At 43.3% G+C, this 18821-nt stretch overlaps 1 protein-coding gene and 1 long non-coding RNA gene across 5 annotated transcripts in view; one reads left to right on the top strand and one right to left on the bottom strand.

Annotated features, from left to right (window-relative positions):
* Positions 1-223: 223 nt before the first annotated feature.
* LOC117011554 lies at positions 224-7669 on the bottom strand. Its single transcript, XR_004421016.1, has 3 exons — positions 7127-7669; positions 5878-5960; positions 224-1373 (listed from the first exon to the last, which is right to left on the bottom strand). It is a non-coding gene; the product is annotated as an uncharacterized LOC117011554 (long non-coding RNA).
* LOC117011519 (alpha-2-macroglobulin-like) overlaps positions 6548-18821 on the top strand; it is a 37587-nt gene continuing 25313 nt past the window's right edge. For all 4 annotated transcript variants that reach the window (XM_033086962.2, XM_033086957.2, XM_033086951.2 and 1 more), the window contains exons 1-8: positions 6548-6791; positions 10767-10950; positions 11637-11793; positions 12350-12402; positions 13075-13095; positions 15436-15604; positions 17430-17514; positions 18219-18342. In XM_033086962.2, coding sequence (XP_032942853.1) covers positions 6703-6791; positions 10767-10950; positions 11637-11793; positions 12350-12402; positions 13075-13095; positions 15436-15604; positions 17430-17514; positions 18219-18342 — 882 coding nt within the window. In that variant the 5' untranslated portion in view covers positions 6548-6702. The remainder of the gene's footprint in view (positions 6792-10766; positions 10951-11636; positions 11794-12349; positions 12403-13074; positions 13096-15435; positions 15605-17429; positions 17515-18218; positions 18343-18821) is intronic.

Genomic DNA, 18821 nt, shown 5'->3' with positions numbered 1-18821 from the left:
ATACCCTTCTCCCCTAATAATTTTTTTTGTAAAATGCACTAAACAATTTAAGTTTTAGAAATCCACAGGGCTGACCATGCAGGATATGCATGATACTGATGTTATAAAAGGTCACTTTCTTAAGTTCCACAGATGAAGAATTTGTGGGACATGAAATAGTTTTGGGTACAGTTCTGATCTCCATGCAGAATTCCAAAATTAAAACATCACTGGCAGTAGGAGGAAGAGGAGGAAAGCAAGAAAGGCTGTGAATTTTACATCCCTGACTCAGCACAGATTACAGCAACTGACTTGATTTACATAAGCATCAGGTTGGACTAAAACAAGAGAAATCAATAGTTACAGTAACAAGATTGAAAAGGAGAGCAGACTGAGTGGATGTGGATACAGGGTGTATGTCTTCCTGAGGAATGTAAAGCCAATTAAGTTAAGGCTTCAGCATCTCACATGGAACTCATAAAAATGCTCTCAGGTCTGGCCAAATATGTTATTCTGTTCTGCCAAACATAGTTTTCTGGGAAGAAACAAGGTCCTGTAAAAAAACAAGAAAGTGCATTTTTATCATACTTTTGAAACTTTATCTTCCTGCTAGGCCAACCTGACTATTAAAACATGAAATGTTCATTTCCCACTGCAATCTCTTCCTTTGCGTGCTGAAAAGATAATGTTTGTTATCCAATTTCACCCTTCGACTCAGACAGATAACTGCTGGCTGCAGTCAGATCTAATAAATGTCCCATGCTCACACTCTCCCTTCAGATTTTTACATCTAGATCATGTCTCCCTGCCTTCCACTCCCACAGGGAACAGTGATACACTTAAAACACATTCCAGCAGCTCCAGGATGTCTGGAACCTCGGTGTCGTGTTTCATCTCTAGATTTTGTGCCACACATCTGAAACTGAAGCAAGTATATTAATTACTGACTGAACAAGCCAGGGACACCCACTAGACTGTCATTTCTTCCTCTGTCATCTGATAACCCTGAGGTGCCAGGGATCTGGGGAGTGTTCCAGGCCTCAGAAGGTAGAATTACTCTGATTTTTCAGACATACAGACTAAGCAAACTGTTCAAATGTGATAAAATCAGGCTGACAGGCCCAAAAGCTGCTATGAGGTACCATACTGCTGCCAACTCAAAGGCACATGCACTGGCTTACTGTGCTTGGTATTGCACATCCCGGTTTAAAAAAGCTGAAATTGTTGTGCAGGACATTAGACTGAGTCAGCAACACTGCAATAAAAGGAAAACTCCCAGCTTCACTGTGGGTGTCTGCCAGAGACCTTGTACCTGCTCTAAAGCTTCTGGATGTCCTATGGCTCCATGCATGGTTCTGCTGGAAGTGCATTCAAAGCTGTTCTGAAATGCAATTCTTATTGAGAAAAAAGAGTTAACGAATTATAATCACATCATAGTTTCTTTGACTAAAATGCTCTGTCAAGGTTACTTCCCTTTTGTGTTAAATAATTCCTTGTAGAGTTTATTTGTACCGTGGGAATTGATTTGCTGCCCATGTGGAGTCCACACTCAAGGATCTGCAGAAGGCTGATGTTATAGACTAGTTAAGAAGACATGATGACCATACCTGCTTTGAAAAGTAAACATAAACTTTTTTACAGTAGAAGATGAGTTTCATCCTGCAGGCAGTAGGATGTAAAATCTAGAGGAAAAAAAATGGGTCTCTCGAGAAAAATGAGCTCTACTGTTAGAAGCATTCTCTTGCTTAGGCCCCTCAAATGGGGTCAGACAAAGCTAGAGTCAGACAAAGGAGTCCTCAGTCCAGGGAGTTTGGTTGCTCCATTTTTTGACTCAAATCTTCTGTGATCCCTGCAGTGTCACAGGCATTAGTGCCAAACTAGTAACAACGGCACAGCAAGACCCCACCTGTATGATTTAGATGCTCAGGTCTTCTTCTCAGCACCCGTGTCAAATATGAAGTGTGAGTAATAGCCAGCCAATTCAATGATCAGAGAAAACCAGAAATGTGTCAGAAGTCCCTTCAGTCAACAAATGATGATGTCAAATTGCTCTGAGGAAACAACTCTCTGCTAATTTCTTTGTTGAGTTCATCTGTACCTGGTGGACAATTAGGGGTTTGTCTGCACTGAAGTGACCCCCACCCTCTGATTCATCAATAGGTGACACAGAAGGGTGGTCACATCTCCGGCACCACTGGTTGTTAAACACTGAGCATCAGAGAATGACTTCCTGAGGAGCATCACTCACACATTTGAATTTTTTATTCAGAGCAAAAATGAAAAGTTTCCTCGAGGGTTTTCGATGTGGAAAAACAATACAGTGTAAAGTAATCCTATATCTAATAGCAAAAGAAAGTTTCTTTCTGCTTGACCTTGTAAAGGGCCACCTTTTGAAAGTCAAGAAAATCCTAAAAGCAAGGTATTACATTGAATACAGGACCTAACAGCCTCCTTCAAGGGAAAGTCTCCTCCCCTTTCTGATACCCCTGCAGCTGAGCACACTGATCTCCTTTCTGGCACACCACTGTTCGTGCTGGGCAAACTAGGATCTCCCTTAAGAACATGATTTCAGCAGGGCTTCTGGACCCCATGTTGTCACACTGTGTACTATAATCTGGCAGCTGGGAGATTTAAGAAGTCCTGTTTGAGAGACAAGAGAGGGTACATATGAACGAGGCAGTCAGAGGTGAAGGGAATAAAAATCACCACTGGTTATTGACAGGACTCTGTGCATGCTGCTAAAGTGCTAACCCCACAAATATTTTCAGCCTCCTACCCTTTGACTCACTGCCCATGGGGAGGTTAAGGCTGGGTTATTACTGGAAACAATTGCATAACTGTGCCAGATGTTTTCTACTTCTCTAGTAGTGATAAGCTCCAGGTCCCACTGGTTCCCCTCGCTGTCCTTGCTGTCAAGGCCAGGTGTGTCCCCAGGGTCTGTGCCAAGGTAAAGCACATCTGGGAAGTCCTGTGCATTGGCTGTGGGATGCACAGCTGTATCTCTCTTCACAGCCCATGGCTGCTTAGGAGAGGTCTTGTACTGTTCCCAGGACAGACTCTGGAGCAGGACACTGTGTCCAAAAGGTTCCTGATAAATGGTGTGTTCTCCAGCTGTGTTACACTGTCATGGCTCACACACCTTTCCCTGACTGAAATGTCAGCTCTGCCCTGCCTAACAAGTTGAAATACAGCAAAGCAGAGGTGCAAGGGAAAGGATTAAACATGACAATATCTGATTTCCTTGCCTCACACTCCACTAGGACTTTCTTGTTTGGTTTTCCTGTAGCATCCTCTATCTCAAAAACCTGGACAAACACACCAGCTGAGCCAGATATTTGGTACCCGAGACACAAGCCTTTTCACAGTGCAGAGAAGAGCTGGAGCTCAGCTGGTGTGTTTGTCCAGGTTTTTGAGATAGAGGATGCTACAGGAAAACCAAACAAGAAAGTCCTAGTAGAGTGTGAGGCAAGGAAATCAGATATTGTCATGTTTAATCCTTTCCCTTGCACCTCTGCTTTGCTGTGTTTCAAGCAAGTCAAGAAAGGAGCAGAGCACAAAGCCCTTCCCCTTGGCCATCTCGGCTCATACAAAAAGCTCCGGGAGGCAGGGCTGAGGAGTGAACCCCTGCTGAGACACCCCTGCAGCAGGTGGGTGTTACACCAGGCGGGGACAGCGCGGGCTCTGCCACAGGGAGGTGGCTTTGGCACAGCCTTCTGCTGCCTTCCTCGAGCAGCCCTCCAGAGGGAGGCAGTGATCTGGAGTTTTACTGTGTTATAGCTAAGTGAACTTTAAATCTAAATGGGAGAAATCTCTGAAGTGCCTGCACACCGTGAGTATGGGTTTTTTCCACACTGGCACTTCTGCTCATGGCCTTGTGCTGTGGAGTGTGGATGGTCTCTGGGGATGGATATCTCGCAGCACCTGTAAGTGTCTGTTCTGTTGTTACACAGCCCTTGGGAGAAACTTTTTTTTCTTTCCATGTTCTCATAGTTTCTCTGTGTGAAGTTTGGCCCATTGCCTTTGCTGCTGCCACTGTGCACCTCTGAGGAAAGCCTGGCTGCAACATTGTTCAACCTGACTTGAACATAACCTCAGGGCCAGCAGAAGTGCCTTCATAAGATGCTTGTACCTGAGGACAGAGGTAGCCCAGACAATAACTTAACAGCCAAAGGTAAACAGAAAGTCTATATGCCTTTAATACATCTTTTTATATGGTAAATTTTTATCTGCAGAGTCGTATGACTCAAAAAGAGCATAATTGATTATCCTGAGTGCTGTTCTGAGACACATTTGTAAATGTTTTGGCTTTTTCTATCCCTGTCCTTTGCAAAATTCTGAGTACTACAAAAGTATAAATTAAAATAGCTTGTCATTCATTACTACATCAGGGATTATCTTCAATTCTCTGTAATAGCCAAAAAATATCTGCTAACATTCAAGCAGTTTCCTGTTTATATATTTTAAAATTATTAGATATCATTCACTAGTTACCTTAGAGGGATTTTAAAATGGTATTTCAACATTTATCCTGCTCTGTGTGTGCTGTGTGCTGTAAGTATCAGACACACTGTAGATTTCTCATGCCTTGTTTATAGCCTGTTTTGCAACATACTGTATAAATTTCTTCTAAGGCAAGACCAAGTTTATACATGCTGTGGATGTTTGTTATAATACAGATGAGAGAGACAGAAAATCTTTCTATACCTTGCACAGGGCTTACACTACAGATGGCCACCTCACACTATGCAAAATATGGTCACAGGATCATTTATAAAATTCAGCTACCAATCTGGTTTGTAATTTAATCTACAAAGTGAATTAAAATGAAAATAATTCATTGTTGTTTTTGCCATGCCTGAATTTACTCATTTGTTCATATGACAGCACAGAAATATGAGTTATATTTGACAGCCCAGCTGTCCATGTCTGGGAAAGGCAGTTCATCTGCCAACAGGCCCTTCTCTCAGGTTAAATTATTCAACAAGCAACTAAAGTGGATAATCTTTATTCATTCTGATATTTTCAGTTTTATTTGAAGTTTAGCTGATGAAGCTGTTTTATGGTGTATCTTCCTGTTCCTGCTTGTTGCAACTTGTAAAATGTTCATATTGTCTGAAGCTTTCTGATAGACGACCTTCCCTTCACTGTGGTCTGTGAAGTATTTTGTCTTCTATACAATGACAAACCTCTTTTTATGTCTTTGGGTGTTGCTGTTATTCCTGTTGATTTATCTGAGTACTTTTTCCCATCATACTTTTTTGTCATATGAAATAAATTGCTTTGGGTTTGTTTGCTTTAGATTATCAGGCTGGGAAAATGAATATCATAATTTGGATTTCCTTTAAAAGAACAATACAGATTTTTTTTTTTCTTCTGTAATATTTTTTCTGCCTTTAGCTGAACAGCTAATACAATTTGTTTAGCAGTGCTGTTAATACAAGTCTTAGGTTTTACAGTATTTTTGTTTTGTTTTTTATCACCTGTCACCACACAAAGTTGATGTAGGCACTAAGGAGAGATGTTCCTTTGCTGGAGCTGGTGATTTCCAACAGGAGTTCTTAGGTGAAAGTGCATAGACCACCTTAGGCATGATACCAGTCTTCAAGAAATGTTTCCACAGCCTTTTCTTTTCAAATATACCTGTTCTTCAAAGCCAAAGGTTAAAGTTGACTTTATTGCTTGGCTTTGCCCTTGAGGGTTGTGCTACAGCCCTTGAGGAGACTGAAAAGGATCATATTAGAGAAACGAGTGTCTTTCTTGGGATTATTTACCTTTGGTGGCAGAGGTTCCAAAATTGCTTCAGACTTCTGGAGCAGACAAGGGTTCCCACATATACTAGTTGTGATAGTACAGATAGTTGTGATAGTACAGAGAATATTTACAAACAGTCACAGATACCTTTTCTTCCTGCGATTGCAGCCACCAACAAGCCACTCTGTATTTGGACAATTGGCAGTCACCTACAAAGCTAAAAAATAGAACTGAAAAGAAATCAGAGGAAACTCTATCACAATTGGGTTAAGGGGTTTAAATTTACACAGCTCAATATATTACTTTATTTTCAAGGGAAAATGTGTTTTCTATAGTGATCATAAACTTGGAGGTGTAGGACACATCAAATTTCTGTGTCATCTTTGCCAGGCAAAGCAGTGAGGACTGTACAGCTCAGAAGAAACTTTGCAGAATGAAGCATGCTGTGACTGGAATTTATCAATTTTCATGATGACCTGTATTAACTTATTAAATTAATCTTTTGTGACAATCATTCCAACTCAAAACAATGTATTTTAAAGTGCCGATGGAGAGGAACTGCGAAGGAAATATTGTGGAAATTTAAATCAGACTGCTGTGATTGGATGCTGCCCACAGGGAATATTACCATGTGCTGAACACAGTTCATATCCCCAACACTGCAGATTTCTGATTTGTTAAGGAAAACAGGGTATGAATCATTCAGAGTTTTCTAATATAAGCATTATCCAAATAAATACCCTTCCCCCACTTGCAGAGTCTCTGGCCAAATACTGTCCCTCTGTTCCAGCTCCTCCTTGCTGCCTCTCCCTGTTTCCGGATGGGCCCTGGCCCCCAGCCCTTATCTCCTCCAGCCCCTGGGCTGTTTGCAGAGAGCAGCTATAAAGAGGCTGAGAGAGCACAGAGCGAAGGAGAATTACAAGGTGCAGGTAAACACAGCACTGCTTGGCTCACCACGACCTGCTCTGCACCATGGGGAAGGACAAGCTGCCCAGCAAACCAAACATCTTCCTGCTTCTTCTCTTCTTCCTTCCTGGAAATGCTCCTCTCAACACAGAACCGTAAGCTACACATGCGGAGGGGGGTGGGAGGTCTAAGTGCTCCCTTTTCCCTTCAGTTTTCTTCCCACTAACAACCAAGCCCTGAGTTTCCTGCACAGGTCTGAGAGGTCTCCCCATGCCCATGCTGTAATCCCCCCAGCCCTGGGACCCCTCCCCAGCACTACCTCTGCCAATCTCCCCCCAGTCCCTGCCCACAGTGCCCGCAGTCCTGCCCTGCAGCTGCCTGACAGTCCCAGCCTGGATCCTCACAACATCTTTGCCTAAGCATGTTTCTGCCTAGAGGCCTGTCAGGGCCTGGGATGTTGTGGCCATGATGCCGAAATCCAGGTGCTTACCTCTCCCGGAGTGTCCTTGTTTCTATCCCTGAGTTACTTCTCCCCATCCTCCTGTTGCTTTCAAGCCAGTTTGTTCCCCTTTCTCCTGCCAGTTTGTTTCCCTTGGCAGCATCAGATGTGCTTGTTCTCAGAGAGGATCTGTGACCTAGATTCTCTTCCTCTGGCACTGGGCTGGTGCCAGCGGTCTCCCTGGACCTCCAGGCCAGGGCTGTGGCTGTGGCAGTGTGGCTGCAGCCTGAGCTCTGCCCATGGCCCGGGACAGGGCCAGCCTGGCATGGCATGAGTCCGGCATGCCCACCCAGCTTTGCCCACCAAGCAGAGCTGCTCTGAAGCCTCCAGGCCGGGTGGGACCTTGGCTAGTTGGGACCTTGCCATTCCTCTTGCTGCGCTGACAGAGGTGGTGCAGCTCTCACCAGCACAGGTCTTGTAATGCTCGCTGCAGAGATTTCCTGCCCACGAGCACTGCCACAGTGCTGGCAGAAGGCGCAGCATCACTGCTGCCACTCGCTGTGTGGTTGGGGTAAAGCTGTAACTGGGTCAGCCTCCAGGACCTTTGACTCATGCGGTACCATCAGTCCCTCATTTGTCTGCCCTGTTTGGGTGCTTCTGGGTAGATCAGCCAACCAAGTCTGCTTTGGGGTCAGGTAGAGCTCTCTAGTCCCCCTACAGCAATCTGATGTTACTAAGTAGTGAAGATTAAGTAATCTTAATTCATCTTGCCCAACATCAGGGGAAAGGGAATGAAACCATACTGTTCAGAACTATGGGCAACACAGAACGGCCTGGGCTGGAAGGGACCTTAAAGATCACTCAGTTCCAAACCCCCTGCCGTGGACAGGGAAACCTTTTTCTAGACCAGGTGGCTCAGAGCTCCATTCAACCTGGCTTTGATCATTTCAGGATGGGGAGCCACAGCTTGCCTGGACAGCCTGTACCAATGCCTCACCACCCTCAGAGTGAAGAAATATTCTCCCTAATATGTAATAAACCTATTCTCTTTCAGTTCTAATCCATTCTCCCTTGTCCTGTCCCTCAGCAAGTGTCTCTCCATCTTTCTTGTAAGCTAGTTTTTGTCCCTTACCTGAGCCCCATTCTGGGAACAAAGAAAGGCTGAGAGGTGGGAGAAAGAGGGGTGTTGTTGGGGTCCACAGAAGGAAGACAGGAGCCCAGCAGAAGAAGCAGTTCCAAACAGTGAACTGCTAGGTAGCATAAGGTTAGTGGTTTTGTTGTGGATGCAGGATAGATGAGATGCTGTATACAACACAGAAAGGAAGCAACACTTGAACTGAAGACAAAAATTAAACTTCCAACCAAGACTTGCTTACTGTGCCCTATGCAAGTAGGGGTATCACTTCTTTGTGCAGAAATTTCTGTTTCAGAGGTGGCCAGCTGGACAGGAGACAAAATTAAGGCTCAGATTACATAGTAGAAAAAAACATATTCATCAAGCTGGTGCAGCACTGAAACAGGTGACCCAGATAGATGGTAGAAACTCCATCTATGGTGTCCTTTGCAAAAGTCCTGTTCCAGGAGGCAAGGTGGGCTTGAGACATCCAGAGGTCCTTTGTAAACAGAATTTCTATGATTCTGGAAAAATGCAGCCAAAGGTATTGTTCTCTTGCTGTGGTTGTGTACATAAGCTGTTTTGCAGTGCAGTGGACATGCTTGGGAGTACTCTGCATTTGGTCATAAGTGTAAGGTCATAATGACACTTGAATTGGCAGGTATGGATTTGGGCTAGTGAAATTCACTGCCTTCTTTGCCTGGGTGCGTATTCTAGTACGCAGCTGAGAGTCAATACACAGACAGACATTATTTCACCTTAAACTACATTATTACCTTCTCTGTATAGACAAACTCACCATTTTACCCTCAGCCACCATCTCTAGGGTCTCTTATTCGTCCTTGATGCATGCCTCTGTCAGAGTCACTGCCTCTCTTGTCAGAGCAGCTTGTTGCATGCTAAGGTTGCTTTTGTCAACCCAGATGCTTTTTGTCCTGGAATGTCTATACATGGATTTTGTGACCAAAGTTACTTAAAACGTTCATGGTAATTTAATTCATCTGTCTCTTCTCAACAACCCATCCCAAAACACCTAAAGAGATGTCTATAAACAGTATGGTTTATATCTTTGTTTCAAAGGCAGGGAAGCCAGCCTAAGGGGAAGTTCTGCGAGTTGGCCAAAATTTCAGCAGAACAGTGAACAGGAAGAGAAATGAGGCCAAATTCCCCACAAACTGGGTCATGCTGTCCTTTCTGTAGACTGGATGTTATTGTCACATTGCCAGTGCCACTGACAGGGGCAGGGGGAATGGCATTAGGGGAAGCAGCAAGGGCTGAAGCTGTGGCAAGAAGGTTGTGGAAGAAAGGAAACGCTGGAGAAAGTAGAGTCACAAATTGTAACTCACTCTCTGGGAGGCTGGAGTTCCCTCCTTTCACAGCTTCTGCAGCAGCACTGGCTGAGCAGAGTTGCCAGCAGGCTCCTCACCACATTTCGTCACAGTGCTGCTTCATGGTGAAGGAAATGCAGGGACTGCCTGCATCCCACTGCCTCCACAATAGCTTTAGGACTCCCCAGAAAGCTCGGAGTCCAGGCAAAAATGTAACTCTGGATGGATGCATCCAGATTTTTCCTCTATTCCTTTCTGAACCCTTCCCAGCAGTCTGTCTGTTACTTATTACTGATTGAAAATTTTCCAAGAATGACCAACAATGCTCAAGTCTGAGTGGTAGGAACTCGCTTATTACTTTCCCTTTATGAACAGTTCATTTGCTATTTTTGCTACAAAGTTCTATCATATAAAAAAAATCCTTTCCACAAATAGGCAAGCTAATTTTTAGAATTTCCTTGTCCTGCACAATTATGAGAAAATTGTTCTTCTGAGGTCATTTTAGGTATGTACTGAATAGCAGGGGTCTCAACACAAACTCTGGAAGTTTCCACTAGTTCCTACCCCTTCTGTCCTGTCTATCAACCAATTAATCCAGGACAGAATTAATAATTTGATTTATTAGTAAAATGATCTCTTTTATTGAATGGCAGCTTAGTTTAAGGGTCCTTTGTGAGGGACCTTTGTCAAAAGCTCTTTGAAGATGCAAGTACACTTGAATTGCAATAAAACAGTACATTCTGAAATCCTTTGTGTGCTTGTCTTAATAAGGTCCCAAACTGCAAGCACTCGCATCTTTGCTCAGCATGTGAAGGATCTGGAAACCTGGATAGGCAAAGGCTGGAGCAGCCAGACAAGTGGGTGGGTTTTTTTCAACTGTTTTTAGCTAATGCCTTTGAGTCTCAAAAGGAGATTGTGGGATATACAAAATTCAATTAACAGCCTGAAACCTTTCAAACTGTCCTTACTCCCTGCTGTGAAGCCAAACAAAACATCCTTTGTAAAGCACTCTCTATTAGCATAGAAATTGTTCCTTCAACTGCAAGCATTTTCTTGCTTTTAGGCTAATTAGTTAGACCATTTAATATGTATAAACCCAAAATAAAATGAATGCTCATGTTATATGTGCTGCAGTTCGCAGGGATGGCAATGAATTAGGCATGCTGATATGTTAATTTCCCTTCACTTAATACTGTTGCCTCAAAACTGTTTCACTTTTCTGATTTTTCTTGCTTCCCTCTCTTCACAGGCAGTACATGGTGCTAGTGCCCTTTCTGATACACACGGAGTCTCAAGAGAAAGTCTGCGTTCAGCTGACCCACCTGAATGAGTCTGTGACGCTGAGTGCCACACTCGAGTACCTTGGGGAGAACAGGAGCTTGATTGATGACGTGGTGTCAGAGAAAGATGTGTTCACCTGCATCCCTTTCTCTGTGAGTTTCTCATCCTTGTGGGATGATCTCTTGTGTTTATTGATACAGCGTAGTAGATCCAAACGGTCCAGGAATGAGAAATAAGACACATTGCAGTCAGAGACCCGTAAGCTAATTCAAACAAAAGAATTAACTCAATGTGGATAACTGACTGTGGTAGTCTTATGAGGGCTAATCTTCCCCCATTATCAATGCTGTGTTCCACATAGTGCTTCTCTGTGTGCATGTCTTAGAGAAGTCCTTTGGAACTTTGACTGACAGAATGTGCCCCGTGTTTGATATGTGTAAGCCTGAGATGAAAAATATCAGCATGGAATGAAAACTATAGAAGGTGGGGAATTGTTAAAGACAGTGAGGTCCATGAAGTCGTATGGCTGCTTCTGGAGCCTATTCACAATTTTTTACTGCAGAAGGCTGGCTGGTGAGTAATATAAGTAAACAGGTTCCATATCCTAATTAATGAATCTGGGTTAATTTTCTTTTTGAGAAATCATGTGATAGAATAAGATCAAGTTCAATATTTCTCAAAGAAAATTATATAAATGGAGGAAGGCAATAATGTTTTTTTCTTGCTCCCTGCACTGAGTCTTTTTTGTCCCTTTAGGGAACTTCCTGACCCAGCTAGCTTCAATACTCAGTGCAATGGGGTGAATCAGTAAAGCAGTTATCCTCTTCATTCTCCTTAGCTTCCAAAATCCAATAGCACATCAGTGGCATTTCTCACTGTGACGGTGACAGGGGACACACAGCAGTTCAAGAGCCGCAAGTCAGTGCTGATCAAGAATTCTGAGAGCTTGGTCTTCATCCAGACAGACAAACCCATCTACAAGCCTGGACAGACAGGTACCGGGAATTGGGCTAGTGTTGACTCTGACAGCATAAGATCTTCAGGGCTCCATTCTCCAGAGGTGCCATATTTGTATTAGTTTCCAGATTTTTCCATAGTGGGATCTAAGGTGCTTGGTAAATCTTATTTCTGTCAGCTGAGGTCTACTTCTTGGCACTTTCATCATTCCTAGTATTCATTCTCCAGGCACAGCATCTCAGCCAGATGTAGGCTGGCTCCAATCCATTCTACTCAAGTAGAGGTACAAAACTGGGATGACTGCAAAGCAGAGTCTCCCTTGGCTGCACCAGAATCAACAAAGCAGGACAGGCACTCCCAAGAGATAATTCAATTCAGCCAAGACCTGATTATCCTTCTAAATTTATCTGCCCCTCACTATCTGCAAGAGAAAACACCTGAAGTAATTTTGTTTCTATTACTTAGAGATCTCAATTCAGAACCTGTTGATCTGTGGAATGAATCTGAGTTATAAATTATTGAAATATTGACATTTCCTGGTGATGGCTACAAATTTAACAGTGGAATTTCCTTTTTTTCTGTTACACTCTTCAGTTCAGTTTCGGATCATCTCTCTGGACAAAGACTTCTACCCACTGAATGAGAAGGTAGAGCCTTAATTCTTTGTTGTTAGCCAGGAGATATAATTAACACCATTGTTATCATCCAGAACCACTGAAGACAGCCTTTAAAGCATATGATACTCTCTCACACCATATTCTATCCTAGGACACACTCACTCCACCTGTCTCTATTGACTGAAAAAAAACATCCCCCTTTTCAGAAGCATGTAGATGTTTAAAGCCATATTTGTAAATCAATGTATGTAGCTAAGCATGTGGGCAGGAAACTCATTACTGAAAAAAATGTGTGGGACAAGTTTCCCCTGGTAGTGACAGGTGTGCAGTTGTTTCTGCAGTGGATACAATCCCACGCTTAGAGAGGAGCATGGCAAGAATTAGGTTTTATGGAACTGGTCTGGGGTGCAAGCCCACCTCTTATTTTATTTGACAACCAGCTCCTCATGCAGACAAGTTCTTTGAAAACTCATGCTTCATCACATCTTCATACTGTGGTAAGACAAAAGGTCAGGGCCCTAAAATATCATAGAAAATATTCCCTTAGCTATCAAGAACCAAGGAAAAAGAGCAAGTACAGAAAGGGAACAACCCAAAGGACTTCTAAGAAGTTTGTTCTTCTGCCCTTCAGTCCAAATCTGGAAATTACTTCCGTGTGATTAATGTTTCTAACATTGATTTTCTTTTGCTCTTTCCCCACAGTTTCCCTTTGTCTATGTTCAGGTGAGTGGAAAACTGCGTTGTTATTTGCAGAAGAATGTGCAGGCACAGAGGTACCAGTCCCCAGTGGTGTTTTCAGGCTGAGGGGCAAGGGGAAAATCATGGGTATGTGAGATTTTCCCTTTGGTTAAAGGAAGGCTGAGTAGTTGGGCATCGAAATAAGTTCCAACAATGATTATTTGGTCACAGAATGAGCCGTAGGAGAAAACTAATTAACCATTACAAGCCATGCTGTGAACTGAACTACACTTGGCTAGAGGTCATCAAAATGGCTTATTCCTCTTCCCAGTCAGAACAGAGAGTTTCTGTCTGCCAAGTGTGGTTGAAATTAGAGACCAGTGTTAAATAAGCTATCAAAACCAAAGAAACAAAATTAGGTAAGTAGACATCCCCTGTCTTCCCTAGCATGTTTTTTTGTCTGTTGGTTTTTTTTCATGGTTGAACTTCAGTGGCAAGCAAAAGTTAATATGAGGGATGTTTCAATGATTCAAGTACTCACTTTTTCAGATGAGAACCCAGAATTTACAATTATTATTTGAGATATCTTCTTTTGAAAAAACTAATGAGGAGGGCTCATGGACAGGCCCTGAAACCAGTGTGCACAAATTTTATTTTGGTTGATGTGATTAATGAGTCCTATGTAGTCAGTCCTCTTACTGTTCCTTACTGTGTGGGGTTGCTGTCTCCATTTTGCACCATCTCTGTCTAGAGCTGGAGAATTATCGCAACAGAGGAGACATAAGGTAGGCCAAAACCAGGCTGTGCCCCATTTTGGTATCCTCTTTTCAGAGTGCTGTCATTCTCTCTTCCCACCAACAAACTTCCAAAAACAGCTGCAGAGCTGGCAGGACGCTGACGATCTGTGAATATTGGAGAAAGAAGAGTAAGACAGTGGGAGGTGTGGATCAGCAGGCCGAGGGGAGCAGCTCAGAACTCCCTTTGGCTAGGGCTGTCCCATGGGGTCCCTTCCCTTTCAATGAGATGATACTTTACTGAGTACAGTAATATCATGAAAGGAGCAAGAACAAATACGTCCTCTCCACTGCCTCCAGAAATATGTCTTTGCCTAACAAGATTAGTAATTTCATAACCTTTGTGTAATTTTTAAAAAATAGAATACCCTCCTGAGGAAGGAAACAAACTGGCTTTCAGGCCTTCCTTATAGATACATCACAGGAATGGCAACAAATTCACAAGCCCAGCCTGAAATGTAAACATTTATGTAAACGTTTACTTGAATTCCTCTTCCAGGGAAACCCAGTGGTGTCCCTCACAGTAAGTGGTGAGCTGTTCAGCAGGGTTGGAAGGTGATGATGAAGAGGATATGGTCAGAGCCATGGGATGCATTTTTCTACTGTGCCACCCTCCCAGGTGGCTTCTTGGGAACATGGCCCCCTCTTCTGCCCCCTGCCTGATGACCTCCAACTGGGAGATGCCATTCACATCTCCATTTTCCCTAAGCCCTGAGATAATATCTCAGTGAGGTAAATGCACATAGTCACATACCTTGAGTCACACACCTATCTAGAGTAAATAAACTTTTGGCGACAGCCAAGGTACAATGTAAAGAGCAGGCAGAAAACGAAAGACTGTAAACATTAACCGTCCTGCTGAGGAACCTGAAAAGGATGCATTAAACCATGCAGAACCACTGTGCTCTTTCAGTGACTACTACAAGAAATTTGGGGCTGAGGGGGGATTAATTATTGATAGTCAGTTAATAATGAGCAGTATACTAATGTGATTGGAGGAGACTTCAGCTCCAGCATTCAGAGAATGGAGACACAAGGGAGTGCTCTCAACTGGATGCCCATATGTGGAAGTATACTTTCCTCTGCTCCTGTCACCATTCCCCCACCAGACCACTAGCTTAGGGCTCTTATACATGCACATTTCTCAGGTCCCAGAGATTAGTCAGGTGTCTGAGTCCTCTGCAGATTTTGTACTGGTACTTCAGCAGTCCTCATTCCAGGCAGGGGAAAAACAAAACTGTATGGTCAGTCAAGGAAGCAGAAACCTCCCTCTTTTCTCCATATGCTCCAGTTTCTTCTGATATCAGTTCTGTTCCCTTCTGTTACCCTGCCTGTTTTGCCTAGCTTCCTGACCCCACCCTCAGGTAGGGCTGAGTGGGAGACAACACCCCTGGGCATTAAAAGTGTTTAAAAGCTTCCTTGCATGCAAGATGTGCAGAATTGACAGGTAAGTTCTTTCAGAACCTCACAGATTCTTTAATAATTATGGATAGGTATTTCCCAGCTGGGATATGCATACAGTGGGCACTGCACTGCTCTGTCCCTGGCACTCTCCTGTACTGTCTTGTGACACTGTTACCCACCCCTGCAGGATCCCCAGAGGAACCGTGTGTACCAGTGGCAGGGGGTGGAACTAGAAACAGGCTTTACACAGCTTTCCTTCCCCCTCACCTCGGATCCCATCCAAGGCTCCTACAAAATCGTTGTGCAGAAGAGCTTCTCATCCCATGTGGAGCACTCCTTCAGTGTGGAGGAATTTGGTAAGGAAAGGAATTTGACAGTAATGTGTTTTACTCTGACCACTTAATTTGGAATTTCCTGGGAACATGGAGAAGAGAGGGACTGAATATAACAGCAGTGGGGTTCATAGGGGCTGAGCCAGAAAGCGCTAAGTATCAGAAGTGGTTGCTGACTTTACGGCATCTCTGCAACCTGCCTGAGCTTGTATTTGCTCATAGTGCTCTTGGGAGCACAGGACATGTCAGATTCCTGTGCTTAGCTTGTGGCACCAATTTCAGCTGACTTTGTCCTACTTGATTCCAGTCCAACAGCTTGTTGCAAGTAGCACTAGATATGAAATAAGAGATGACAGTATTTTGGTGACTCTATTTTGCTTCTATCATCTGCATTCCATTCGTAGTCCTCTCTATTTTTGTTCTTCCTTGTTTCTGTGAAAGTTTAGAAACATGTTTGGTAGAAAATTTGTGGTTGAAGAACAATCCATGGATGTTACAAACAGACTGCTAGGAACCACTGAGTAAGGTGGGATATGGTGCTGCAGGGAGCCTTTTAGCCCCCAGTTCTCTAACAAAACTTCTTAGGTGACTGTAGATGTGTATTCTGACCATAGTGCACATCTGAGAAGGCAGATTGGCCAGTGCTTCACACTCCCAGGCCCTCCACTAACTCTCTATGAAGACCAAATATTGATCAGGAGCTGCTGCTTCTGGAATATGCAGGCCATAGATTGCCATTGAAGTCCATGGGAGATGGCTTTTTTGGCTTCAAGCCAGGCATGGTGAACATGGTGAATAATTTGGCCACAAATTATAGGCTTCAACCTGCCATGGTGATGGATGGCCTGTTCCTCTTCTCACAAAGACCATTCTGAATGCCCCACAAAATCAAAGATATATCTCTTTGTTAGCCTCTTACTAAACTGATTTTTATTTCCTTTGTTCTTTAGTCTTTTTCCTATGAATATCTCCTATTGCTATTTCTCTTACAGTCTTTAGAGGAAATGTGCCCTGGGGTTGAAACGTTGAGCCTTGCCTCCCATCCTGGAGGCAAATTTATGTCTAAACTGTATAACCCAGGGTTATTTTCCATTTCCTGGATGTGCACCCACTCTGCTCTTATTTCCTTGCACTGTGAAAAAGCCCTCAGCTGCACCACCTGGAAGCAAGACATTACATGCTTCAGTCCAGTCCTGGGCATGATGAGTTGGTGATGTAGGGCTGCAGGATGCAATATGGGAAGAGGGATGTAAATTAATACTCAGGAGAAAAATACGTATTTTACTTGTGCCTCTTTATATTGAGCTTTTGTGCTACCTCTTCCACTTGAAAATATAGATCTGAGAGTCTGTGGCTAGATTCACCTGAACTCTCTGGGTATGCAGGATGATATCCCATGGTACATCTTAGTGAGTGTAGGAGTAACTCTGCTTCTCCAGAACAGTAGGAATCAGCCAAGAGAATTAATGATTTGGGGCATTTCAATGTGGCAAATTACAAAGGTGGTGAATGTGCTGCTCCAAGTCCCACCTGCAGATTATGCATTGTGAACACAACACACAGGACCAGTGTGTCTTTCTGAAAGGACACGGGAGGGATCTGCTCAGCTGTCTGGTGCCACATAAGCCTGTGCTGCAAATAAGGGAAGGTAAGGACTACAAACTTCCTTAATTACCTTTGAACCCAAACAGTGGGGAAGGCTGAGAAAACCTATGGAAGAGGTAGAGTTCTATACTGAAAACCACAGAGAAGTTCATATGAAGATGATCGTGGCTCTATGCTTGGGTTGCTGTGTAGTACACAGCTCTCATTCACTCTTCTCATACCATACTTTCTCTCTTCCATCTAGTGCTGCCCAGGTTCGAGGTCCTGGTGAAGGTCCCAAAGATGATCACTATTAAGGACAACGAGCTTCCAGTATCTGTCTGTGGTCTGTGAGTCACAGAGCTCCAGTAAATCTCTCTTGCTTATCCTTCACTCTGCCTTTTTGCTGAGGACCAAAAGAAGTGCTTGGGGAGGGTTTTTTAATTTTTCCCAGGCATATAGGGAACACTTAATTCTGTCAGTCCAACCAGCAGGTTGGCCTGAACAGTCAAAGTGAAGGGTCTTTCCTGTATTTTTTAAAAGACTATGTCAAACAAATCTGCATCTTTCTCTTTACAGTTTATTTCACATTTTCCCTTTCTGTCTTTACATTTCTTCAGTTAGAGCTTCTCTGTCAATACTGAACCCTCAAATACATCAAGATGTCAGATCAAACATCATTCAAATTGGTGATGCAAACCCAGTGTTGTCATTTTTAACTTATAAATCACTCCTTCTGAGTACCTGGTTGCCTTTCCATTTCTTCATTGAACCCTGAGCAGTTTGTAATACAGGAATGCTCCTGGCTGAAATAATTTTCTGAAGTCAACCTTTTTCTTCAGAGACATCCCACCTAGAATAGGATGAATGTATCTTCCATGGATAATGGAAGAATGTCACTATGGGAATGATGGAAATCATTAACATGTCAGATTAATCAGCCTTTAAGAAGTATTACGAAATCACCTACAGATGTTTTTAAGGACACATATCTGAGTGTGACTGTGACTGATTGTCTCCCTATCCCATACATTGTTTCACACCTTGTGATTAGGTACACCTATGGGAAGCCTGTTCCTGGTTCAGTGAAAGTCCAAGTATGCCGGAAATTTTCCCAGTCTGCTTCAAGTTGTTACGGAAAAGAAGCAGAATCTGTGTGTGAAGAATTCACTAGGCGGGTGAGTCCCAAGATCAAAACTTAGTGATTTTTCTGAGGGTTAGTGGGCAATGTTGTCTCAAGAGATATCAAATATGTTGGGAGATAGTAGGTCATCAGAGACAGCATTCCCTCCAGGAAAAAGCAGAGAATCTCAGAGGAAGGCATTCTTATCAGAGGGATCATTAAACTGGAAACAGAATTGATGATGAAAACCTGGTCCCATTGAAACTAGTGACAAACCTCCAGCTGCCAGCCATGAGGTCTTTGGTATTGTTCCATGAACTGATAAAAGACTCTTTGAAGGAAATCTCTAACTGTGAGATGGACTGACTGAGAAAGGAGCAAAGATGAGGAGAAAATAATAGAGAACAAGGAACAAAGATGAGGTGGTATTGTGTATGGGTCAAATACAGGAGAAAGGGCGACAAAATAAAGAGAGAAGACAATGAAAGAAATAGGAAGAAAAACAGAACTAAGGCAGAAGGGAATTAACAAGGA

The sequence above is a fragment of the Catharus ustulatus genome, chromosome 2 (genome assembly GCF_009819885.2).
Source record: "Catharus ustulatus isolate bCatUst1 chromosome 2, bCatUst1.pri.v2, whole genome shotgun sequence".
Classification (NCBI taxonomy): Eukaryota; Metazoa; Chordata; class Aves; order Passeriformes; family Turdidae; genus Catharus; species Catharus ustulatus.
This window is presented reverse-complemented; position numbering and strand designations above follow the sequence as displayed.